This window comes from Acipenser ruthenus, chromosome 13 (assembly GCF_902713425.1).
Source record: "Acipenser ruthenus chromosome 13, fAciRut3.2 maternal haplotype, whole genome shotgun sequence".
NCBI classification, from domain to species: Eukaryota; Metazoa; Chordata; class Actinopteri; order Acipenseriformes; family Acipenseridae; genus Acipenser; species Acipenser ruthenus.
In genome coordinates this window covers 10,333,534-10,359,503 of record NC_081201.1, presented here as the reverse complement: position 1 = coordinate 10,359,503, position 25,970 = coordinate 10,333,534, and the positions used below count along the sequence as shown (strand labels likewise).

Below are 25,970 nucleotides of genomic sequence, written 5' to 3'. Positions count from 1 at the left end.
TTAGTATGCCTAATTATAGCAGAAAGTGATCTAACATTTTCACACAAGTGCTTGTTTCTATGTCACCGATTACTGAGCGGAAATTCTCACACCCAGAGGTTTTCATGCAGGTAGGTATATAAAGGATATAAATGACAAATCTTGAGGTGTTCTAATACATTTGCACACTACTGTATGCATTTCATTTTTTTATTCATAAAAAGATCATGCAAAAATACTCATTAGAATAAAAAGACGAGAACTTTTTTATTTTATTTTACAAGCTATGATTAAGGCTGGGATTAAATCACTGTGGTCACAGATTCTGTGATTTTTGTTGGTTTGTGATTTTAGTATAGAACATTGAACTTTACCAAGACTACCTGAAATTCCACCTAACGGTTGTGTTAATGATGTTGAACTAGCTCGGTTGCCTTGCTTTGCAATGTTGCCAGGCGTTCACACTTTAACTCAATTGACAGCGATGAAAGAATTGAAACACACATGCAGTGCAACTCTAGTGCCAGATTGTATCAACCTGCTGCTGCATTTTTCAATGCCTGTCGGGTCTTTAACCCAAATCAAGTATCTCGGCGCTCTATAAATGCATCAAACCTCTCGATGTACAGCATGTTGTGTCAGAACAATATGCAAAGAAACAAGCACCTCATTTGCACTGTAGATTTATTTAGATGTCTCCCCCGACCCCTCTAACAAATCACAGTATAGAAATGGCACACTAGTGGAAAGTGAACACGATCCACTAGAATGTTAATTTTCACGTATTTACAGTTTGGTAACTATGGGACATTTCAACAGGAATTAAAAGCTGTGCAGATGTATTTGAAAAACGCTCATTTAAAAGAAGAGTAATATTAACTTTTGTATTTACTTGTAAGGCCACTAGATGTTGCACTAACACAAGAACTGGAGTATCTGACCCTCTTGTAGAAGTCACAGTGCATCTAGTTTTAATGGGATAGTTTTTACGATGTTTGTTTCTTTTAATACTGGGATAAGCATGGACTATACACGTGTCATTGTTATTAAGATGAAATAATTTACAGTATACTGCACTGTATCTGGGTTAGACAATGGAGCAGGTGCCAGAAATGAGCTTATCAATGAATTACCTACACATGTTAGACTTTTTACTGTATTAGCACATTCTGCAGGGACCTGACTGCTTAAGTTCCAAAACCCAGGACTGTGTGCAGGGCTAGTGCCAGTGTCGGACCCTGCTGTATGTATGTGTGAAAAAATAAATATACATTTACAAAGATACAGCCTCAATTACGCTGTTGTTTTGTACAACACTGATATGAAACAGTGTTGTTGTAGATTAACCACAGAGCTTGTTTATTGTGCTGCTTACTGTATAATACCTAAGATGGTGTCTCTGTCATACACACACCACCACTCACTCATGGCATCATCTTTTGTTAGCGATTTTAATACACGCATCACTATACTTGAATTTAAGATGCAGGATATTTGAGAAGCAAAAAATTGTGAAAAAAGCATGTCTCATTCGAAGGAATATATATACAATATGCAGTAATGTGCAAATGTAGTGTCATGCCCTGTTTGTCCCATTTGCGGTTATGTGTGCCTTTTAACTTACTATTTTAAATGAATTGCATGCGTGGCCTACTAAAATTACAGAAGCAATGGGGTGTTCTAGTGCACATTACTGTGTGTGTATGTGTGTGTGTGTGTGTATATATATATATATATATATACATATATATATATATATATATATGGCTAAATGGCCATCGAGTGGACCGCTCAGCTCTGTAGTACGCAGGTTTGATAAATCTCAATGGCAGGGAGTAGTGGCACATCTCTCCTTCTCTCTCAGCATGAGCTCTGGGTTGGAGAGGGGCCTGGATGTCCTGGAGTATTTCCTGCAGAGAGGTCGGCTCAGTGCCCTGCTGTGGGCCACGTGTCAGGGGCCTCCCCCCGCCAACTCCCCCCAGCTTCGAGACGCCCTGCTGAGCCGCCTTGTTGCCCTGCCTGACCTCCTCGCCAACCGCCTCCAGGAGCACACCCGCCCCGCATTCCAGCCACTCCACTACTACCCCCTGCTGGCCAGGGAGCTCTCTGTGGCGCTGGAGAGGACCTGCCAGGCTCTCAGGGGTAAGGGGCCAAGACCAGCTCTGCAGCCATTCCCATCAGCTACCCCTTGGTGCTTAAAATTGAGGGTTAGGAGGGAGGTACATCAGGGATTAAACTGAGGGTTAGGAGGGAGGTACATTAGGGATTAAATTGAGGGTTAGAAGGGAAGTACATTAGGAATTAAATGTGAGGGAATAGGAGGGAGGTACATTAGGGATTAAACGGAGGGTTAGGGGGGAGGTACATTAGGAATTAAATGTGAGGGAATAGGAGGGAGGTACATTAGGGATTAAATTGAGGGTTAGGAGGGAGGTACATTAGGGATTAAATTGAGTGTTAGAAATGAAGTACAGTAGGAATTAAATGTGAGGGAGTAGGAGGGAGGTACATTAGGAATTAAATGTGAGGGACTAGGAGGGAGGTACAGACGTGCTCAAATTTGTTGATACCCCTCCACAAAAAATGAAGAATGCACAATTTTCTCTGAAATAACTTGAAACTGACAAAAGTAATTGGCATCCGCCATTGTTTATTCCATATTTAATAGAAATCAGACTTTGCTTTTGATTTTTTATTCAACATAATATTGTAAATAAGAAAACAAATGAAAATGGCATGGACAAAAATGATGGGACCGCTAACCTAATATTTTGTTGCAAAACCTTTAGAGGCAATCACTGCAATCAAACGTTTTCTGTAGCTCTCAATGAGACTTCTGCACCTGTTAACAGGTAGTTTGGCCCACTCTTCCTGAGCAAACTGCTCCAGCTGTCTCAGGTTTGATGGGTGCCTTCTCCAGACTGCAAGTTTCAGCTCTTTCCATAGATGTTCGATAGGATTCAGATCAGGACTCATAGAAGGCCACTTCAGAATAGTCCAATGTTTTGTTCTTATCCATTCTTGGGTGCTTTTAGCTGTGTGTTTTGGGTCATTATCTTGTTGGAGGACCCATGACCTGCGACTGAGACAGAGCTTTCTGACACTGGGCAGTACGTTTCGCTCCAGAATGCCTTGATAGTCTTGAGATTTCATTGTGCCCTGCACAGATTCAAGGCACCCTGTGCCAGGCGCAGCAAAGCAGCCCCAAAACATAACCGAGCCTCCTCCATGTTTCACTGTAGGTATGGTGTTCTTTTCTTTGAAAGCTTCATTTTTTCGTCTGTGAACATAGAGCTGATGTGACTTGCCAAAAAGCTCCAGTTTTGACTCATCTGTCCAAAGGACATTCTCCCAGAAGGATTGTGGCTTGTCAATATGCATTTTAGCAAATTCCAGTCTGGCTTTTTTATGTTTTTCTTTCAAAAGTGGAGTCCTCCTGGGTCTTCTTCCATGGAGCCCACTTTCGCTCAAAAAGCGACGGATGGTGCGATCAGAAACTGACGTACCTTCACCTTGGAGTTCAACTTGTATCTCTTTGGCAGTTATCCTTGGTTCTTTTTCTACCATTCGCACTATCCTTCTGTTCACTATGGGGTTGATTTTCCTCTTGCGGTCGTGCCCAAGGAGGTTGGCTACAGTTTCATGGACCTTAAACTTCTTAATAATATTTGCAACTGTTGTCACAGGAACATCAAGCTGCTTGGAGATGGTCTTGTAGCCTTTACCTTTACCATGCTTGTCTATTATTTTCTTTCTGATCTCCTCAGACAACTCTCTCCTTTGCTTTCTCTGGTCCATGTTCAGTGTGGTGCACACAATGATACCAAACAGCACAGTGACTACTTTTCTCCATTTAAATAGGCTGAATGACTGATTACAAGATTGGAGACATGTGTGATACTAATTAAAGAAACTAATTAGTTTGAAATATCACTATAATCCAATTATTTATTATCTTTCCTAAGGGGTACCAACAAATGTGTCCAGGCCATTTTAGAATATCTTTGTAGAATAAGCAATAATTCATCTCTTTTCACAGCTTCTTTGCTTTATTCTATGACATACCAAAGGCATGCAAGTATACATGATAAAATAGCTTTTAATTTCATCACTTTTCAGGAGGAATGAAGCATTATTTCAATGAGCTGTAAGGGTACCAACAAATTTGAGCACGTCTGTACATTAGGGATTAGACCTGAGGGACATGGTGGGAGGCAGTGTGGTCTACTGGTTACAGCGGACGGCCTGGGAGGGAGGTAAGCAGTGTGGGCTAGGTATTAGGACTGAGTGACTGGGAGGTAGGAATTTGGTGGGGATTTGAGCAGTATGACAAAGCTAGTGCCTGCTGGTTACTCTCTCTCTCTCTCTCTCTCTCTCTCCTCTCTTTCTTTCTCTCTCTCTCTCTGTGCAGATGGAGTGGACTGCTCCCTATGCTTCGTGGCTCAGCTCCTAGGGAAGGCCTGTGTTCAGGGACATGGCAGTGAGTGGAGCCTGGCTGGTGCCACCAGCAACTATAATTAGAAATGAATTTGTTTCCCAGATTAATATTCTGCACGGCATAGTTATTTTAATTTTCTGTTTTGCCAATCTTTATAACCCATGGCAAAGCTTTAACTTAGTGTTTTTTGTTTTTTTTGATGGATTTAAAAAAAAAAAAAAAAAAAGAAAAAGCGATATTCACAACTGTAGCACTGTAGTGGTGTGTACCAACAATCAAGTTAGTTTTGAGTGTTGAAGTTGTGGTTATCCACTGGAAAGGTCCAGCGCAGTCAGCTGCAAATGTGTGAAGAGTTCAGCCACCCTTTACCTCACTGTGTCCTTTGACCTCCCCAGAGGAAATGTTTGGTGTGCTGGTGCCCTGCCTCTCAGCCCTCACACAATCAGATTTTGTGTGGAAGAGGGTCTGCTGGCAATTGGTGGAGAGCGTCCCAGACCGGTGGATGGAGGGTGTGGTTTCGGGTTTGGTTCAGACTGTGGACGGGTGAGGAATCGTACCCAATGAAGTCTCGTTTAGACTATAAATACATTGTGAATCTCATGAAATCACTAAACACAGTGCTGACCGGGACTTATCAGCACCAGCAGCATTAGAACCGAATTTACAGAGTGTTAAAAAACAAACGGAAGAACCAAAGTCAAGTGGGAACAGCGATAATGTTGTCATTGATATCAGTTTGATAGAAATGTATGATTTCATCTTCCCTATTCGCTTCCTGTGTTACAAAGCATTGGAGCCCTCCTGGACCCAAGTAGTGCTCATGAGGGATCACATTACCTTTAACACAGGAAGTTACCTTTTAGTGTTGTGGCAAAAAACAACTTGGCTTTGTCTGTCAAAGTAAACAACAAAACAAATAAGGGAATTGAACATGCTATGCTAATAAGAGTTTTATTTAATCCTTGGTTATTGCAAATTAAAAACATTGCATGATCTACACCAAAAGACTATACAAATACACGCTGTATGATTGTCCTGAACTCCACTCCCATGTTTCTCTCTCCAGGTCAGCCGCTCTTTCCCGCTTGCTGGGAAACGTGGTTCTAAAGAATAAAAAAGCCCAGTTTGTTATCACAAACAAACTCCTGCTTCTGCAGTATAAATACAAGGTAAATACACTGCAGAGGAAGTAACTGAAAGGGTCAGCATGGCACAATCTAAACTAGGGATGGGGTGAGTTTCCTGCCCTGAGCTCTGCACTCCAGCCCTGGGGACAGGGTGAGTTTCTCTGCCCTGAGCTCTGCACTCCAGCCCTAGGGACGGTGTGAGTTTCCTGCCCTGAGCTCTGCACTCCAGCCCTGGGGACGGTGTGAGTTTCCTGCCCTGAGCTCTGCACTCCAGCCCTGGGGACGGGGTGAGTTTCCATGCCCTGAGCTCTGCACTCCAGCCCTGGGGACGGGGTGAGTTTCCTGCCCTGAGCTCTGCACTCCAGCCCTGTCCTGGTTTAAACTCCTCCCGTTTGCTTTTCTTCTCAGACCCCCATGCTGCAGAGCCTGCTGGGATACCTTGCAGAGGACAGTGGACGACGCCCTCTTCTCATTCAGGTCAGTGAAAACATTGTTTTCACTTCACACAAAGGTAAAGGCTCATTGATTATGGCCCTGTCCTTTAAAATGGCTTTTAACTTGTTCCCATTAAAGGCTCTATATAAAATCTTGTGATGTATTGCATTGAAGGATCTGGCAGTGAACAGAAGCTCCTATGTAGGGAATACAAAACTGTGAGAGTAGTTCACAGAAATATATCTTTGGGAAGTTCACAGAAGAGGGGCGCTGTTTTTATGCAGTATAATATACAAGATCTGTGAAGTCTTGTGTCTTTTTGAAGCATGTCAAAGTAATTAGCTGTGATGTCTCTCCATCTCCAAATACTACAGATATAGCCAAACGTTTAGCATCACCCTATAGAATTAATTTATTTTGCTTCATAAAGTTGAATGAAACCTGCTGAATAATGTTACATTAACATATTTAATTACATTTCGTTTTGTTGTTTTCCACTTGATGAAAAAGTGACAAATTGAAAACGTTTTTTTTAACGTTTTGAAATCTAATGTGAAATACTGTCCTACTATTATGGTTTCCTGTAGACTTTTGCAAATTATCATTTTCTAGTTTTCTTGGATTACATGATGTTAAATAAAAGATCTAAATTATGTTCATATACCGCTAGTTATTTTAATTACAGTGCTACCCTGTTATAAAGCAACCCGTTATAGTGCGGAATCGGTTATAACACGGTAAGGTTGTGGCTCACATTTCCCCCATAATGCAATTTGACTCACAAATGTTGGGTTTTATTGTTGTTTCACATTACCGTGTTTAAACCCATTTCAGTTGAAACTGGGATATACAGTGCCTTGCGAAAGTATTCGGCCCCCTTGAACTTTGCGACCTTTTGCCACATTTCAGGCTTCAAACATAAAGATATGAAACTGTAATTTTTTGTGAAGAATCAACAACAAGTGGGACACAATCATGAAGTGGAACGAAATTTATTGGATATTTCAAACTTTTTTAACAAATAAAAAACTGAAAAATTGGGCGTGCAAAATTATTCAGCCCCTTTACTTTCAGTGCAGCAAACTCTCTCCAGAAGTTCAGTGAGGATCTCTGAATGATCCAATGTTGACCTAAATGACTAATGATGATAAATAGAATCCACCTGTGTGTAATCAAGTCTCCGTATAAATGCACCTGCACTGTGATAGTCTCAGAGGTCCGTTTAAAGCGCAGAGAGCATCATGAAGAACAAGGAACACACCAGGCAGGTCCGAGATACTGTTGTGGAGAAGTTTAAAGCCGGATTTGGATACAAAAAGATTTCCCAAGCTTTAAACATCCCAAGGAGCACTGTGCAAGCGATAATATTGAAATGGAAGGAGTATCAGACCACTGCAAATCTACCAAGACCTGGCCGTCCCTCTAAACTTTCAGCTCATACAAGGAGAAGACTGATCACAAGAGGCCCATGATCACTCTGGATGAACTGCAGAGATCTACAGCTGAGGTGGGAGACTCTGTCCATAGGACAACAATCAGTCGTATACTGCACAAATCTGGCCTTTATGGAAGAGTGGCAAGAAGAAAGCCATTTCTTAAAGATATCCATAAAAAGTGTCGTTTACAGTTTGCCACAAGCCACCTGGGAGACACACCAAACATGTGGAAGAAGGTGCTCTGGTCAGATGAAACCAAAATCGAACTTTTTGGCAACAATGCAAAACGTTATGTTTGGCGTAAAAGCAACACAGCTCATCACCCTGAACACACCATCCCCACTGTCAAACATGGTGGTGGCAGCATCATGGTTTGGGCCTGCTTTTCTTCAGCAGGGACAGGGAAGATGGTTAAAATTGATGGGAAGATGGATGGAGCCAAATACAGGACCATTCTGGAAGAAAACCTGATGGAGTCTGCAAAAGACCTGAGACTGGGACGGAGATTTGTCTTCCAACAAGACAATGATCCAAAACATAAAGCAAAATCTACAATGGAATGGTTCACAAATAAACATATCCAGGTGTTAGAATGGCCAAGTCAAAGTCCAGACCTGAATCCAATCGAGAATCTGTGGAAAGAACTGAAAACTGCTGTTCACAAATGCTCTCCATCCAACCTCACTGAGCTCGAGCTGTTTTACAAGGAGGAATGGGCAAAAATTTCAGTCTCTCGATGTGCAAAACTGATAGAGACATACCCCAAGCGACTTACAGCTGTAATCGCAGCAAAAGGTGGCGCTACAAAGTATTAACTTAAGGGGGCTGAATAATTTTGCACGCCCAATTTTTCAGTTTTTTATTTGTTAAAAAAGTTTGAAATATCCAATAAATTTCGTTCCACTTCATGATTGTGTCCCACTTGTTGTTGATTCTTCACAAAAAATTACAGTTTCATATCTTTGTTTGAAGCCTGAAATGTGGCAAAAGGTTGCAAAGTTCAAGGGGGCCGAATACTTTCGCAAGGCACTGTATAGTACTTATAAAGCTCCCGTGCTTGCACTGTATTTTATTTTCTAAAAGTAAAAACAAACTCTCTGTTTGTTACAAAACAAGTACAAACAATTCAAGCGAGTAGAAACGTCCTTGGATTCTGTGTTATCCATTTACAGTTTACAACACTTATTATAAATATATACAATTTAAATAATGGTGTAAACTTTAAACTGGTGGAATAGCAGTTTCTACTATACTGTATATATTGTAACGACCCAGGATTTATACTGTTACAGACTGGTCTACGGACCGTGTGTGTGTGTGTGTGTGTGTGTGTCTGTATAAGCAGGAAGCGGTAAGCTTGCCTCAGTCAGGACTGATTGACGTCCGGGTAGGTGGGGACATGAAAGCCCACATCAACGCAGAGCTGACAGCTGAGTCAGACATGCTGCTGTGTGAATGCGCAAGACTGTTTGTTGTTTTTGGTGTGGCCCAGGCTGACGGGCCAGGAATAATCGACCCAATAAGCTGTGGATTCAAGTACCTGCAAATTGTATGTGTCTCCTTCCTTCATTTTCCACGGTACGCTGCAGTATTAATTTGTTCATTGTAAATCTTTTCGGGAACAAAAATGGCAATATTCGTTATAAGTCGAAACACAAATAACGAAGTCTCCAGTTATGGACCCCAACAACCGCGTTACAACGGGGTAGCACTGTATGTCTCAATAGCTGTATATACAGCATATTGGTCTATCTAACCTCAGATTCCTATAGTATCCTCTGCAGTGTCTGTCCCCTGGCAACTGAAACGGTGTGGATCCCCAGTGCCTGTACATCTCCTGTGTGTGATCCCTGTCTCTGGCTCTGTCTGCCCAGGTGTTGAAGGCTCTCTGTGGCACTTGGTCAAGCTGCAGCGCGGTGAAGCACTCCCCCATTGAGCAGCAGCTTTACATCAGCAAGGCTCTGCTGATCTGTCTGGGGCTCCTGAGAGACAGCGAGGTGCTGGAGCACAGGGAGGGTGAGTGGAGGAGGGAGGGAGGGAGAGGTGCTGCATCACAGGGAGGATGAGTGGGGGAGAGACAGTGAGGTGCTGGAGCACAGGGAGGGTGAGTGGGGGAGGGAGAGGGAGAGAGGGAGGGAGAGGTGCTGCATCACAGGGAGGATGAGTGGGGGAGAGACAGCGAGGTGCTGGAGCACAGGGAGGGGGAGGGAGGGAGAGAGAGGGGGGGGGAGGGGTGCTGCATCACAGGGAGGATGAGTGGGGGAGAGACAGTGAGGTGCTGGAGCACAGGGAGGGTGAGTGGGGGAGGGAGGGAGAGAGAGAGGGAAGGAGAGGTGCTGCATCACAGGGAGGATGAGTGGGGCAGAGACAGCGAGGTGCTGGACAGACAAGGAGGGTGAGTGGGGGAGAGAGAGAGGGAGGGAGAGGTGCTGCATCACAGGGAGGATGAGTGGGGGGAGAGACAGCGAGGTGCTGGAGCACAGGGAGGGTGAGTGGGGGAGGGAGAGAGAGAGAGGGAGGGAGAGGTGCTGCATCACAGGGAGGATGAGTGGGGGAGAGACAGCGAGGTGCTGGAGCACAGGGAGGGTGAGTGGGGGAGGGAGAGGGAGAGAGGGAGGGAGAGGTGCTGCATCACAGGGAGGATGAGTGGGGGAGAGACAGCGAGGTGCTGGAGCACAGGGAGGGGGAGGGAGGGAGAGAGAGGGGGGGGGGGAGGGGTGCTGCATCACAGGGAGGATGAGTGGGGGAGAGACAGTGAGGTGCTGGAGCACAGGGAGGGTGAGTGGGGGAGGGAGAGGGAGAGAGGGAGGGAGAGGTGCTGCATCACAGGGAGGATGAGTGGGGGAGAGACAGTGAGGTGCTGGAGCACAGGGAGGGTGAGTGGGGGAGGGAGAGGGAGAGAGGGAGGGAGAGGTGCTGCATCACAGGGAGGATGAGTGGGGGAGAGACAGCGAGGTGCTGGAGCACAGGGAGGGGGAGGGAGGGAGAGAGAGGGGGGGGGGGAGGGGTGCTGCATCACAGGGAGGATGAGTGGGGGAGAGACAGTGAGGTGCTGGAGCACAGGGAGGGTGAGTGGGGGAGGGAGGGAGAGAGAGAGGGAAGGAGAGGTGCTGCATCACAGGGAGGATGAGTGGGGCAGAGACAGCGAGGTGCTGGACAGACAAGGAGGGTGAGTGGGGGAGAGAGAGAGGGAGGGAGAGGTGCTGCATCACAGGGAGGATGAGTGGGGGGAGAGACAGCGAGGTGCTGGAGCACAGGGAGGGTGAGTGGGGGAGGGAGAGAGAGAGAGGGAGGGAGAGGTGCTGCATCACAGGGAGGATGAGTGGGGGAGAGACAGTGAGGTGCTGGAGCACAGGGAGGGTGAGTGGGGGAGGGAGAGGGAGAGAGGGAGGGAGAGGTGCTGCATCACAGGGAGGATGAGTGGGGGAGAGACAGCGAGGTGCTGGAGCACAGGGAGGGGGAGGGAGAGAGAGAGGGGGGGGGGGAGGGGTGCTGCATCACAGGGAGGATGAGTGGGGGAGAGACAGTGAGGTGCTGGAGCACAGGGAGGGTGAGTGGGGGAGGGAGGGAGAGAGAGAGGGAAGGAGAGGTGCTGCATCACAGGGAGGATGAGTGGGGCAGAGACAGCGAGGTGCTGGACAGACAAGGAGGGTGAGTGGGGGAGAGAGAGAGGGAGGGAGAGGTGCTGCATCACAGGGAGGATGAGTGGGGGGAGAGACAGCGAGGTGCTGGAGCACAGGGAGGGTGAGTGGGGGAGGGAGAGAGAGAGAGGGAGGGAGAGGTGCTGCATCACAGGGAGGATGAGTGGGGGAGAGACAGCGAGGTGCTCGAGCACAGGGAGGGTGAGTGGGGGAGGGAGAGAGAGGGAGGGAGGGAGAGGTGCTGCATCACAGGGAGGGTGAGTGGGGGGAGAGACAGTGAGGTGCTGGAGCACAGGGAGGGAGAGAGAGAGGGAGGGAGGGGTGCTGCATCACAGGGAGGATGAGTGGGGGGAGAGACAGTGAGGTGCTGGAGAGACAAGGAGGGTGAGTGGGAGAGGGAGCTAACTTTGCATTTATTCACCTGTTCCAATACGTCATCAAACGGGCTAGCGCCAGTTCCTTCTGCAGTCTAAAATCTGACCTGCAGAATGCTATCATCCTATTAAACACTAAGTAGTGCTGAATTTAGACATACTAGAAGAGGCTTAATAACTTCAATGACAAACGTTTCAGCTAGAAGTCTGGAACGTGTCTGGTTTCAAATCGTTTTCAGATGTTATTGGCAAATGGGAACCAGTCTTTAGCTGGGCCAGATTGAGGAGCTGCTGTCATAACTGTGCCAATCTTGCCTGTGTAACTGTGCTGCTCGGGGCGTGTGCTTGTGTGCTGCAGAGCTCCTGCAGTGCATGTTGTCAGGGATGCAGTGCCACCTGGACAGCAGCATCCCGCGAGTGCACCACCTGGGCAAGGTGGTGGGGGAGAGTCTGAGCGCCAGGCTGGACCCAGGGGGCACCCGGCTCCAATTCCAGGTGAGCATGACGAGGGCTTTACTCTTACCAACATTTCGGCTGCACTTATCTTTTGAAGTCTTCTCTAAATTGCTTTTTGTTTCAGAGCAAATGAAAGCCTTGTATGCTGTACTGTACTTTCTTAACTAATGTATTATAATTAAACCATTAACCTGTCCTCCTAGGTACATGCATTGATTTAATTGAATTGATTTTTGAGATTAGATGTTACCTGTAGGTTATCCTGGTTCCCCCATACCTCAGTGCATTGTGGTACCCATTGCCCATGTTGTGTGTCTTTCTTACAGTACGAGTTGGACACTGAGACGAAGGAGCTTCTCTCTCTACTGTCTCCACCCCCTGCCCATCAGCAGCCCCCTGAAACTCTGCCTCCTGACAGCAGGTAAGAATGTACAGCCAGGCCCCTCCCCCTCCCTGAGCTAACCACACTGCCTTCTGAACACTACAGAACAGTGCTTGCCTCCCTCTGTCCCCCCACAGTCCCTCAGCTCTAACCACTAGACCACACTGCCCCCCGCAGTCCCTCAGCTCTAACCACTAGACTACACTGCCCCCCCAGTCCCTCAGCTCTAACCACTAGACCACACTGCCCCCCCCACCAGTCCCTCATCTCTAGCCACTAGACCACACTGCCCCCCCCCCCCCCCCCCCCCAGCCCCTCAGCTCTAACCACTAGATCACACTGCCTCCCTCCCAGTCCCTCGGCTCTAAGCACATGGTTTCATGAAGCGTCTGTTTGTAGTTACAGTGGTTGTGTGTGTGGTTTGCCCTGACCAGTGGGACTGGGTTTGTATTCCAGGACAGAGCCTGCTCCTAAGAGCCCCAGCTCAGAGAGGGAGGAGGGCAAAGCTGGCGTGCCAGCGGCTCGGCCAATCAAACAGCACAGCTCGGATTCGGAGTTGGATAGGTAAGACCTGCTGCCACAGAGATGATGATAATGAGGATTGTACTGCAGACAACAACAACAAAAAAAACAGCTAGATAATGAGGTTTACACTGCAGACAAAAAAAGCTCTAGACAACCATTACATTTATTATTTTCTCTGAATATTCTCATTCTCATTAACTGCAGTGAATTGAACTTGCATAAAAAGGGGGTTTAAATCTTGGGACTTGTGTCTTTCATTCATGTCAACCAAACGTTTTTCCCTGCGCAGTGATGATGAGCTCACTCCCTACGACATGACGAGAGATGGGGAGCTGGGGGGAGCCCTCGCCCCACGGTACATCAGGGACTGTCTGGAGGGTAAGACCAGGGCCTGCACAAGACTGTATTCAAACAGTTTCGCTTCAAACTCATTGCTGTCTTATTCTCACCTGCTGTACTACACAGCCTTGGTCATTTCATCACGGCAGATTATTTGGAGTCAAAGCATGTTCTCTGCTGCAAAGCTGATAACTGAAGAGCCCGTCTGGCGTGCCAATGCCTTTGCCTTCCACAAGAATTCAAATAATAGAATAGAAAGGGGGAAACAATAGACTGCACTGAGATTAAACGTCAGTGGTGTTGTATTTTGACTGCTCTTGCTACATCAATGCTCCCAGCTGCCCTTGCAGTCTATTAAAACCCTTACAGCCTTATGGGATACTTCACCTCAAAAGCACTATACATTGAGCAGCTCTGATTCTAAGCAGTCTCCTGCTCCCCTCTAAACCCCTGCCTGCTGTCTTGTCTTGTCAGCCCTGACCAGCTCTGAGGACCCTGGAAAGGTGGAGGTCTCTCTTGGAGCTGCAGAGGGGCTGATTAAAAAGAACCCTGCTGCCACCAGAGAGGTAAGAGTTAACCAGCTAAATCATGGGTGCAGTGCACAGGAGCCTGCAGCAGGGGGTGCTGTGGGGATAACCTTACCCCTTCTGTTACACTGACTATCATATTGCCCGAAACCTAGTGCTTACATACATAGTACGTCCTAAGAAATACTAAATAATTCTCATTTACTGTGTATGTTTGTACGTTAGGAACATTTGTATTTGTAACATTATAGGGAACCTCTGTCAGATCAAAAGAACATGAAAACATTTGCTAGAAATTGAAAAATTGCAGCAGCATCTTTTCCTCCAAAGGTAAACTGTTCGTTTATGTTGAGCTACATTTTAAAGTTCATATTGCACTGGATGTTGGTACAATTATTAACACAAATTTCTTTCTTTTGTTTGCTTCTGTCGAATTTAGTAATTTAATGAATTGTCCAGCTCTTTCCCAGCTGCAGGGGGCGCTGTCTTATTATAGAAATGTGGACTCAGCAAACACCTTCCTGTTTGTCTGAAATGCCTCTGCTGTCCCCGGGGACAGGCCCTGCCTTGTAATCAAACTCCTGTTTATACAAGCCTTTGAATACAGTAGAACCTTGGAGTTACAAACATGGGGATGGAGGCTGTTCAGAAGTCTGAAAATGTCTGTAGTTTTCAGTGGTTTTAATAGATGAGCACACTTGCTATTGACACCCTTAATCTGGCGAATTATACAAGGATATAGCACTGTAATCCAATGCTCATGGTTTAAAATGCTTTAAAACAGTACTATACAAATTGAACTTGCCATTGAAATCGGAACTGCAGCAGATTTAAACGTCCAGGAAAGCCTGGGTTAGTGTAGTGCTTTATGCAGCTCGCTGAGTCAATCAGTCCAGTTTTTTTTGAAAAGAAAAGTGCTTTGTTTAATACTAAAATGTTCCAAGTAAAATTGCCCATACTTGCTTTGAAATCTGCCTCACCTTTGTCTAGATACATTTGTTGGTTCAGTAACCTTGTTTGAAACCAGCACACCACCTATCTGGTTGCATTGCACGCATGTTTGAGTGACTGCATACTTCCGGCTCGGTGTGGGTTGTTAGGTAGAGCGGTCAGTTCGTAACTGAAGTTTTACTGTAGGTGCAGTCCCAGTAGTGCATCATGTGTTTTGATGTCTGTTCACACAGATGCATGGCCCTGGTGTTTGTTGATGTATGTTTCCTGCTGTCCTGTGCACAGGTAAGCGTGGAGCTGGTGAAAGTGCTGCTTCACCTGGAGGACCGGTTCAACACGCAGGGATTCCTGAGGCTGCGTCAGAGAGCCATGGTGTCTCTCACGGTCACCGACACCCTCGCGGTAAGGAACAGTCTGCTCAACTCTCTGTGACACCCTCGTGGTAAGGAGCAGTCTGCTCAACTCTCTGTGACACCCTCGTGGTAAGGAACAGTCTGCTCAACTCTCTGTGACACCCTCGTGGTAAGGAGCAGTCTGCTCAACTCTCTGTGACACCCTTGCGGTAAGGAGCAGTCTGCTCAACTCTCTGTGACACCCTCGTGGTAAGGAGCAGTCTGCTCAACTCTCTGTGACACCCTCGCGGTAAGGAGCAGTCTGCTCAACTCTCTGTGACACCCTCGTGGTAAGGAGCAGTCTGCTCAACTCTCTCACTGTCACTGACACCCTCGCGGTAAGGAGTAGTCTGCTCAATTCTTTCTCCATCTTCTCCCCTCTGTCCATTTTCTGACCTGTGTTGAGTTTAACTTGGAACGCATATCCCCCTGAGAGCAGAATTAGGGGATCTAGGTACCTGTCTTTCTATACTTCTTATACTGGACCCTGACACCCCCGATTTAAAACAAGGGTACAGTATTTGTTAGCCTATTTGTTTTTCTATGGGTCTCTTGTTCTATCACGGCCCTCGATATATAGTGGATTTATATTGGACCCCGACACCCGCGATATATCGAGTGGGTGCTGTACATGTAGAAAGTAAAGTATTTATGTAACGTACCTAACTTCATGAGATTCCAGGGCTTGAATCTTCATTACCAGGTCAGCAGGAATGTTGGATCTCCTGCTACCAGATCAGCAAGGATAAACCTCTTCTGAATATCTGATTGAAGTAAGGTGATGCAATGTTGATGTATAAAAGCAGGTCTGTCTGTATTCATGCTCCTTCTGTTCCCAGGTTACAGGGTACCTGACTACAGAGTTCTACTCCCTCAACTACAGCCTGCGCCAGCGACTGGACATCCTGGAGGTGGGTCTGTCTGATATAACGGTGTGGGAGAGCTTGATCTGTAAAACAACATAGTCTTTGCAATGCCATGGTAAAAATGACAACCTTGCATGCTGTACCTAATAATCTGTCTTTGTTTTACAGTCATCTACATTTTCAATTACAATGTATTCAATAATAACAAATACTGGTTTCTGGTCGATGTTAGGAAGAGAAGTAGTAGTTCCCTTTCAAGTATGAAATTTAACCATTACCTAATGGGATATAATCTCTTATAGCCTGAATCACCTGAGCACTTATAACAAAGCTGCTCCTTTAAGAGCCCCGTATGCGTCAGACATCGTCTCCGCCCCCAGGAGATAAACATGAATGACGCATAAGGCTCAGCGCCATTTTCTTTCAGCCTGCCTGAGGAAGGAGTGACCTCTGACTTTAAGTCACTTTACGGAGAGAAGTTAATTTAATTCACTTTTTCTCTCTTTTGGCAGCAGCATCCCAGAACCTCCCCTTAGGGCTCTTACGCATGCACCCTCTCCAAGCCTGGTTCAACCACAGGGTCCGGCACCCTGTCTTAGAACGCCACCGCTTACTCTCAGTGTCTCGTCACAGTATGGAGGCTGTCTCGTGGTAGAAACAACCAGCTCATCTGTGCTTGGGCACAGCTCTGGGCTGTGTCTTGAGGAGAGAGGTGGTGACTACAGATGCTGTCTGGAACAGCTTGGGGGTACAGGAAGTGTGGTAACCCCCATGGGTGCGGCCAGTTCATCTGGCCCTGCAGCAATTTTTTGCAGAGATACAAGGGAGACGTGCTGATACTTACAGACAACACAGTGGTGGCTTATATTAACCACGAGGGGGCTCTCCGGTCTCAGTCTCAATCATGTTGCCTGGGAGCTTTTTGCTATGGGCTCATGACCACTTTCAGTAAAAGCAGTTCACCTGCCAGGGGTGAGGAACTGGGCGAAGGACCTCCTTTCCAAAGGGGACCCCTAGAGTTCGACTTCACCCAGAGGTTGTGATCCTCATCTGGTAGAGGTTCAGGTGCGGAGAGATAGAGCCCATTGTCCCCACTGGTATTTACTAGTGGAGAGCGGTCACATGCTCGGCATAGATGTGCTGGCCCACAGATGGCCCAAGACTCTGCTCTATGCTTTCCCACCCTCCACGCTTAAGGTCTACCTGGCAGCTATATCCGCTTGCCATATTAAAATTGACTCTGTCTCCTCAGGAGCACACTTCCTGGCAGTACAGTTTTTGAAGGGTGCTCGGAGGTTAAGACCCCCTAGAAAGAACCTTGTCCCTCACTGGCTTACTAAGCTGCCATTTGAGCCCCTACATTGTCTTTAATGACTAATTCCTGTCATTGAAGACAGCTTTCCTGCTTGCTATTACCTCCGCTAAGCGAGTAAGTGAAATGCAAGCATTTTCAACAGCGAAAGCCTGTTTGTTTTTTTGCGGAGGCCAGAACTAAGGTTACTCTCCACACTAATCCTGCTTCTCTAAAAGCATTTCTGCTTTCTATATCAACCAGTCAGTGGAATTGGAGGCCTTCCATCCACTTCCTTTCCAGTCTGACAGGGAGAGGTACGCTCTGTCCAGTTAGGGCACTGGTGTATTATGTTGACCGCACCCAGAGTTGGCGACAATCAGATCCTCATCAGTCCTTAGCCAGTTTTCTTCCTTTTTTAGCACATATGCAGGTGCTGCAAGTCCTTCATTTGTGATTGTATCCCATTCAGTAATGGTTACATTTCGTACTTGAAAGGGAATGTTAGATTATTATCATAACCCTGGTTCCCTGAAATAGAAATTTAACCATTACCCTTCAAGGTCGCTGCGTTCACTCCAACGCAGAAGCCTGAAAAGAAAATGGAGCCTGACGCATACGAGGCTCTTAAAGAAGCAGCTTTGATATACATGCTCAGGTAGTTTGGGCTATTAGGTAATGGTTACATTTCTATTTCAGGGAACCAGGGTTAGGATAACAACCCAGTGTTTAGTTTCTTCTGACAGTAAGATATGGTTTTCTGATATTTTAAAACAGTGTTGCTGTTCAGACAGCTATGAGCAGTGAAAATAAAAATATGTAGTATTATATTTTAATGAACTTCAAGTCCTGTATCATCCTATATATACACTTACATCTAGCGCAGTTTATGCCAATTTCAGGACCTTACAGCAGATAAGAATGTATGAATGAGAGGAGGCCATTCGGACCATCTATGCCTGTCCGGTTCCTAGTAGATCTCATAAATTTGTCAAGTCGGGCCTTAAAGAATCCAAGTGATTCTTCCTCAACAATATGACTAGGTAGCCCATTCCATCCACTCACCACTGTCTGTGTAAAGACGTGTCTCCTTCCCTCTGTCCTAAGTCTTTCTCCACTTCATTTCCTATTGTATCCTCTGGTCCTGGTTTGTGTACTGCACTTAAAGTAATGGTTTTGGTTCTATCCCCCCAAATTTGATATTTGGATCTTACGTTTCTGTGACCGTTGTGCAACGCTTTACATTTGTTAAAACTGCATTTATTGCCTCTTGGATACACATTATTTCTAACACTATTATCTGCTATCCAGGTTTTGGCTCTGGCAGCACAGGATCTCTCTCAACCAACCTCTGCAAACTCTGCCCCCTCCAAACATAAGCCGCCTCCTCTGATACAGCCTGTTTCCACGGAGACGGCCCCTGACCTCCAAGGCACCGGCCAGCACTGGAGGCGTGTCGTGGACCAGCGAATCGAGAGCAAGACCAGGCGGTTTGGCAAGGTAAGGGTAGGAGATCTTAATTCAGCCTTTTATTTATATGCTTATGGAGAGACTAAAATGAATTAAGTAGTGTCTTAACTGGGGATGATCCTGAGGACAGTACTAGTGATAATCTGCAGGATAGGTTCAATTGCAATGAACTGAGGGCTTCCACATAGTCTGCAGGTAGGTTCTCAATTGCAACAAACACAATGCATGAGACATATGCCCCCTAGAGCATTGTAAAACACGGTATTAAGTTAGTCCAGGGATTTCAGAGATGAGATCACATTACTGCTGTGCTAGCATCTCTGCACTGGCTTCCGGTCTGATTTCAGGATAGATTTTAAGGTGTTTATAAGGCATTAAATGGCCTTGCACCATCGTATTTAAATGATCTTTTAATACCATACATTCCTAGACACCAACTCCGATGACAGGATGCCAGGTTGCTTACTGTCCCACAAATTTAAAAAAAACAAAAAAACACAGGTGGTAGAGGATGCAGTTATAGGGTCCCAAAACTGTGGAATGATCTGCCTAGCTCTGTAAGGGAAGCACCAAGTGTCACTGCTTTTAAAACAAGATTAAAAACACACTTTATTAATCTAGTGTTTTATGCTCAAATGATGTTCCTTTTATTCTCTGCCTTGTTTTACTGTAATTCAACTGAAGTGCATTGACATTCATTTCAGTTGTGTCCATTGTAACTGTGACCCTTTTAAAACAGGGAGCCCCCAGGACAGGTAGCAGTGCTGCTCCAAGCCGCTTCGCTCCAGTCGCCGGCTGCTTCTTCTTCCCTCTGCTCCGCAACTACGACAGGTACATTCTGAGACAAAAACATGTGCGCACGATTCATATAGGGAAGTTTGAGACCGATAAAATGATACTAATATATATATATATGTGTTATGTCATCAGCGATCACTTAATGTTAGACATCATACATAGCAGCCCCACAGGACCTGCCTGCCGTGATCCATATTGTATTGTTCTCGTTATACCCCTACTGGAACTCTGGCTGTCTGATTTGTAAATGTGTGATTCTATTAGTGAATAACCAGTGAACTCAATAACTATACCAGAGGTACAGTAGTGGGCAAATATATTAGATCACCCCATTGCTTCAGCACTTTTGATTGTGCATATGAAATCAAACCACTGTAACTGAAAATCTTGGAAAATTGTCAAAATAGGCAAATTAGTGCATGTCTAATTTAATTGATGACTTTAATAGGCATGGCATCTCTGAAAAGAATGAAGTGACTTCACTGTATATACCCTGCTGACACTCTCTCCTTCAGACCACAGGTGACCTTTGACCTGCTGGGAAGTGACCACCTGGTCCTGGGTCGTCTGGTCCACACTCTGGGGGTCCTGATGTACTTTGCTGTCAACGCCCCGGTACGCCTCCAAAAAACACTGAAGCAGGACCTTAGTTTTATCTCCTTTCTTAGCTACTTTTTAGTCTTGGTAAATGAAACCTGTTTAGGGTTACAGAGTTTTAAGTTAGCGATTTTTCTGGCTCTGCTGTTTCAATGGTGTTCTCTCAGTTCTCTCTAGTTCGAGTCCTGCGTGTGCTGCGTTTCAGGTTTTGTCTGGGGATGCACAGGGAGCTGCATTAGCCTTTGCACTCCTGAGGGTTGAGAAGGAAATGGGAGGGGCATGTTTCATCTCATTGCCTTCAGAGACCTCCTAGACTGGGTGGATGAAAAGAGGTGATTGGCTGGACTGTGGCAAAGGAGCCTGTGCGTTCATTGGCAGTCACCCTGATCAGAACTGTGTTGCAAATGTGACGAGGCGTTTGAATTGGGTAAAAAAAAATATCTGTATATAAAATTGATGAAACAGTTGGTTGGAAATGGAAAATGAATATCCTGCCAACGTGTGGCCTGCTTACTGGAATAGAGCTGCTGTGGGGTCTCCAGCGCGCACACTCTGCAGGGTAAGAATCAGTTGTATTCCTGATCTCCGATCACCTGGGGTGGATAGAATTGAGTAGAAATAACATGCATGGAGTCTTGCTGGCATTTACTGTAAACCTTTTAAAGCTGTTTTGAGTTGAAAAATCATGCCTTCATTTATTGTTCATTTATATTTTGATACTGAATCATAATCTGTTCCTCTACATTTGTGCATTAACGTAATGTTTTAATGGAAGATTTGAATAAGAATTGGAAACTGAATGTTTCTCTTGTTTGGTGGCTGGGCATTTAGCGAGTTTGATCCTTATTATGGAACTCAATATTTCTGTTGGCTCACTGCTGCTGATCAATGGGCGACCTCTGTTCTGTATCGAGCCAATTGCCTCTTTTCACCCGCCTAACCCAAGCAATGAATCTTCCCAGGCTTCTGAACCATGGAGGCAAGTGGTCCACCCTGGGAACCTCCACCCTGTTATGTTGACCAGCAGGGGTCGCTGCAGCGCAATGAACAGTCCCCAGCCAGTTTCCCCTGCCTGTCCCCGAAGAGCTCCCTGTGGCCACAGCAATGATACAACTCTGCGTGACCAGGGTTCAAACCCCTGCTCTCCAGATAGCAGTGCTTTTACTAGATGTGGGGAATAATGGAACCTTCTTTATAAGTGTATCTGGGACTATCAGGTTTTACAGTGATTTCCAGATGGCTCTTTATTAATCACTGTTTCGAATGTGCTTGCATCCTAAGGTGGCCACTCAGATGGGGAAAGCTCTGCTGGACTTCGTTTGGGCCATTCGGTACCACACAGACCCGTAAGGTTATTTTAGGAAGTCTTTTCCACGTACACACATGTTGTACACCTGCAGTCTCATCCACATTAACGTTGCAGGGCATCATAAAACAGTAAACGGCACTCGAATGGAGGCCTTCTCAGGGTGGCTTTCTGGTTGGTTACAAAAAATCTCAAAATGTTAAAGCTTGGGAACACTTAGGAAATTAAATGGAATCTAACATCCCTCCCTCCTTGATGTTTTTTGTCTGTATTTGTATGTCCTCCAAGACAGTTATGTTGAGACAGCATTTTATTGATGGCGAGAATATATTTATTGCATTTGTCCTCCCTGCTTTAAAAGTTTGTGGAAAAACGTAGCATGGCAAATCTGGCTCCACAGTGATTCTGCTTACAGATCAACTGGTATCCAGTGGATGGGTGTTTTCAGTGTTTTGGAGCAACCTTCAGTGATGTTTAATTTCCCCACCATTATGAAGACATTTTCAAATAAATTCAACAAGGCGTTTACAAGTTAGAAAAGTCCCAGCTTTCTTAGAAACAAACATCCATACAAGAAAAAGTATAAAAACAGTAGCTAGGAACTTGCATTACTGTAGTTGGCTTTGCTTAAATAAGCCTTATAAAGGTGATGAATATCTAATTAGTGCATGTGGGGTAACTGGGGATTTAACCAATGTCTGTCTGACTGTCTCTCAGGGTGGTTCGGCAAGGGGTCCTTTTCGCTGTCTCTGCTGTGCTGCTGAGCGTGCCCAATGAGCGAATGTTTTCGGAGCTGAGTGATGAAATGCTGGAGGCTAGGGCGTGGCTAGGAGGTGAGTGATGAAATGCTGGAGGCCAGGGCGTGGCTAGGAGGTGAGTGATGAAATGCTGGAGGCCAGGGCGTGGTTAGGAGGTGAGTGATGAAATGCTGGAGGCCAGGGCGTGGCTAGGAGGTGAGTGATGAAATGCTGGAGGCCAGGGCGTGGCTAGGAGGTGAGTGATGAAATGCTGGAGGCCAGGGCGTGGCTAGGAGGTGAGTGATGAAATGCTGGAGGCCAGGGCGTGGCTAGGAGGTGAGTGATGAAATGCTGGAGGCCAGGGCATGGCTAGGAGGTGAGTGATGAAATGCTGGAGGCCAGGGCGTGGCTAGGAGGTGCGTGTGCAGAGATGCACATTCCATTTTTTGGCAACTCCTTCAGGTAAATCCATAAAATAAATCTATATTGCTATGAAAATAAGTGTATAATACATTTGGATGTATGACATAAGTTAAGTTTGGGAACAAGAAGAGGCTATTATTATTATTATTATTATTATTATTATTATTATTATTATTATTAATTGTCGCTTCTTGCACACGTTTTGCCTCTACTACTGCAATTGCACAGAATTTAATTGTTTATGTATTTATTTTTGTATGCTACTACTTCACGTGGTAGGCTATGACATCCTACCCATTTGTGCCGCCTTGTCCTATGTTAAATATGAAGTAGTCATGGGTTAATTTTATGTAGAACTGTAATGCAGTGTGGCCAAGTGGTCAGATCTGAGGGACTAAGGGAAGCAGTGTGGTCTAGTGGTTAGAGTTGAGGGACTGGGAGTAGCTGTGAGGCTTCGTGGTTAGGGACTGGGAGGGAAGCAGTGTGGTCTAGTGGTTAGAGTTGAGGGACTGGGAGTAGCTGTGAGGCTTCGTGGTTAGGGACTGGGAGGGAAGCAGTGTGGTCTAGTGGTTAGAGTTGAGGGACTGGGAGTAGCTGTGAGGCTTAGTGGTTAGGGACTGGGAGGGAAGCAGTGTGGTCTAGTGGTTAGAGTTGAGGGACTGGGAGTAGCTGTGAGGCTTCGTGGTTAGGGACTGGGAGGGAAGCAGTGTGGTATTGTGGTTAGAGTTGAGGGACTGGGAGTAGCTGTGAGGCTTCGTGGTTAGGGACTGGGAGGGAAGCAGTGTGGTATTGTGGTTGGAGATGTGAGGTAAGCAGGATTTGTACCCAAGTCTTTGTCCTAGCAGTTAGACAGAGGAAGGCACAGCTTCTTTGAGATATTCACTTCCTGCTCCGTCTCTGTCACCAGCCCCTTGAAGAGGACATTTCTAGTAATCGTTTCTCATGCTGTCGTGTTCCCGCAAGAACACACAAGGAACTCGTTTGTTTACTCTTGTCTTGTTTTTTTTTAGTTCCTGAGGAAGCCCTCCTTTCCAGTGTGGCTCTAATGTAGTTTGGTAGTACTAGTCTAAACAACAAAAATAAATGGACCACTTGTCCATTAGAAATATAATTGAATATGTATGGCATAGACTTTGGTTTGTTGGTTAATCACACTATTACTATTATTATTATTTATTTATTTATTTAACAGACGCCTTTATCCAAGGCGACTTACAGAGACTAGGGTGTGAACTATGCATCAGCTGCAAAGTCACTTACAATTACGTTTCACCCGAAAGACGGAGCACAAGGAGGTTAAGTGACTTGCTCAGGGTCACACAATGAGTCAGTGGCTGAGGTGGGATTTGAACCGGGGACCTCGTGGTTACAAGCCCCTTTCTTTAACCACTGGACCACACAGCCTCCTATTATGATAACAATCACATTAGGTTAATTATCAAAATAGTTATGTCCATTATGTATGTCAGTCTGGAAAGGGGGAGCTGCAGCTGGAATGCCCGGACACTTGTGGGGAGTGTGAATTGAGAGGAAGCCTTGTGAAACTGGTTGAGGATGCGAGTCGATATCCAGTGTGATATCCTCCGCCACACTGACTCGGTGACACTCTGATTTGCTCTGGATCCTCCTCACTAGGAGGTTAAGAAGTCTCAGTATATTGACTGTGTTCAAAGCCTATCACCACTGTAGTGATTGCAAGCAGGTAGAGAAAGCTATTTGTTTAAACTTTCTAGGGTCTATATAGTTATGTCATTTTCACCTAATTTTAAGGTAGTGTATTCTGACAAATAGAATTGTAGGTGATGTTTATGGTTTATTTGTTTGAAATGATGACTTGCTTTTAATAGCAGGAGTCAGGCCTCTGGTTAGTTAGGCTAATGAAGGCAAAGTCTTCAAAACCACTTTACATTAGATAGTAGTTCAGTAAGGATTTACTCCAGTGCAAAGTTTACACCATGCTTTTCTGCCTGGAATAATTAACTTTTTAGTCTTACATGGTTGTTGGTGGAGGGGGACTCAAATGATGAGTCATTTTCCCCAGGAGCTGACATAGTCCTGCTAGGAAATCCAGGGTCAAGGCTGTGACTGCTCTTAACCAGTTCTGTGCTGCCTAACGTATCTGTTACATTCTAGAAAACGCTAGCTCACTGCTGCCTAATGTAAGAGAAGTCCTAATTTAAAAACATGTTTTTAAAAAAACTAAACAAAAAAAGACGCTGGATTGGCGTTCTTTCACTCGGGATCGATATTCTAGAAGCTTTTACAGATATGTGGTTGTGGTTCTAATTGCATTATTGTTACATTGATAAAATACCTTTGACGTGACACAGTTTTAGACCTAATTTACAGCCTGCTTGAATGCTGGCGCAGGTCAGCGCTATGATGCATCCAGAGCAAATTTATAACAATCTGCGTGTAACTTTTGTTTCTCTGCAATGAGGATTGATAATTTAAAATGTTCTCCTTGATTAGGAGCTGTGTTACCAGCTTGTCAAAGCTAATTCCACAAAACACATGACGCACCTGCATTTCCCACAGTACTGTATTCTATATTGTTGATGTGACGATACAGAAAGACCCTCCTACTTCTGAGGCTGTCATGTCGACATTATTGAAACTTCTCACGTGTGTGGGAGGAACTTATACATGTGACCAAAGATACTCTGATGTGGTTCATGATTCAAAGATACTCTATGATGTGGCGTCATTATTCAAAGATACTCTGATGTTGTTCATTATTCAAAGATACTCTATGATGTGGCGTCATTATTCAAAGATACTCTGATGTTGTTCATTATTCAAAGATACTCTATGATGTGGCGTCATTATTCAAAGATACTCTGATGTTGTTCATTATTCAAAGATACTCTATGATGTGGCGTCATTATTCAAAGATACTCTATGATGTGGTTCATTATTCAAAGATACTCTATGATGTGGCTTCGTTATTTTTTTTCAGAGGCTGTAAGGAACCACGTTGTTTTTTTTTTTTTGTTAGTTCCTAACGCAGACTGCGTTGAGTCTGGTTGAGTTGGTGTGGGAGAGAAACTGATCCACTTATGTCAAATATATTATTCTTTACTATTTACATTTTTTATAATTTTATATTTGATCGCATTTTATTTGTCTACCATCCCCCATTTGTATTTTTATAATAGTAATTCACATATAATTGACAATTTTATTCAAAATGTATCTGATTTTTCTACATTAGAAAAAAAAAAAAAAAGAAATTCGATTTAGATTAGTACAGAAAATATTGATTTCTCCTCTCCCCCAACCCTCTAAACCTTTCAGGATATCTTTTTATTTTTCCTTTTTATCCTTTATCCTTTATCCCTTGGTCTCATTTGTATTTTTTGTGTCCTCGTCCATTAAAAAAAAATAAAAATACAACAAATCCATGGTAGGTCAGACCAGATGCTGGTGGTGTACAATGCTGCACAATGCTACAAGGAAGACCATGGCATGGTATAAGAA

General features: G+C 45.1%; 1 protein-coding gene across 4 annotated transcripts in view; it reads left to right on the top strand.

The window, feature by feature from the left end:
- The window catches only part of telo2 (TEL2, telomere maintenance 2, homolog (S. cerevisiae)), a 30,998-nt gene that overhangs the window by 3,041 nt on the left and 1,987 nt on the right, over positions 1-25,970 (top strand). For all 4 annotated transcript variants that reach the window (XM_059035649.1, XM_059035647.1, XM_059035650.1 and 1 more), the window contains exons 3-20: positions 1,844-2,121; positions 4,391-4,459; positions 4,813-4,960; positions 5,484-5,586; positions 5,953-6,021; positions 9,290-9,431; positions 11,789-11,925; positions 12,213-12,307; positions 12,725-12,832; positions 13,083-13,171; positions 13,607-13,698; positions 14,896-15,012; positions 15,842-15,913; positions 18,471-18,659; positions 19,369-19,460; positions 19,943-20,042; positions 21,306-21,370; positions 22,048-22,163. In XM_059035649.1, coding sequence (XP_058891632.1) covers positions 1,844-2,121; positions 4,391-4,459; positions 4,813-4,960; positions 5,484-5,586; positions 5,953-6,021; positions 9,290-9,431; positions 11,789-11,925; positions 12,213-12,307; positions 12,725-12,832; positions 13,083-13,171; positions 13,607-13,698; positions 14,896-15,012; positions 15,842-15,913; positions 18,471-18,659; positions 19,369-19,460; positions 19,943-20,042; positions 21,306-21,370; positions 22,048-22,163 — 2,081 coding nt within the window. The remainder of the gene's footprint in view (positions 1-1,843; positions 2,122-4,390; positions 4,460-4,812; positions 4,961-5,483; positions 5,587-5,952; positions 6,022-9,289; positions 9,432-11,788; positions 11,926-12,212; positions 12,308-12,724; positions 12,833-13,082; positions 13,172-13,606; positions 13,699-14,895; positions 15,013-15,841; positions 15,914-18,470; positions 18,660-19,368; positions 19,461-19,942; positions 20,043-21,305; positions 21,371-22,047; positions 22,164-25,970) is intronic.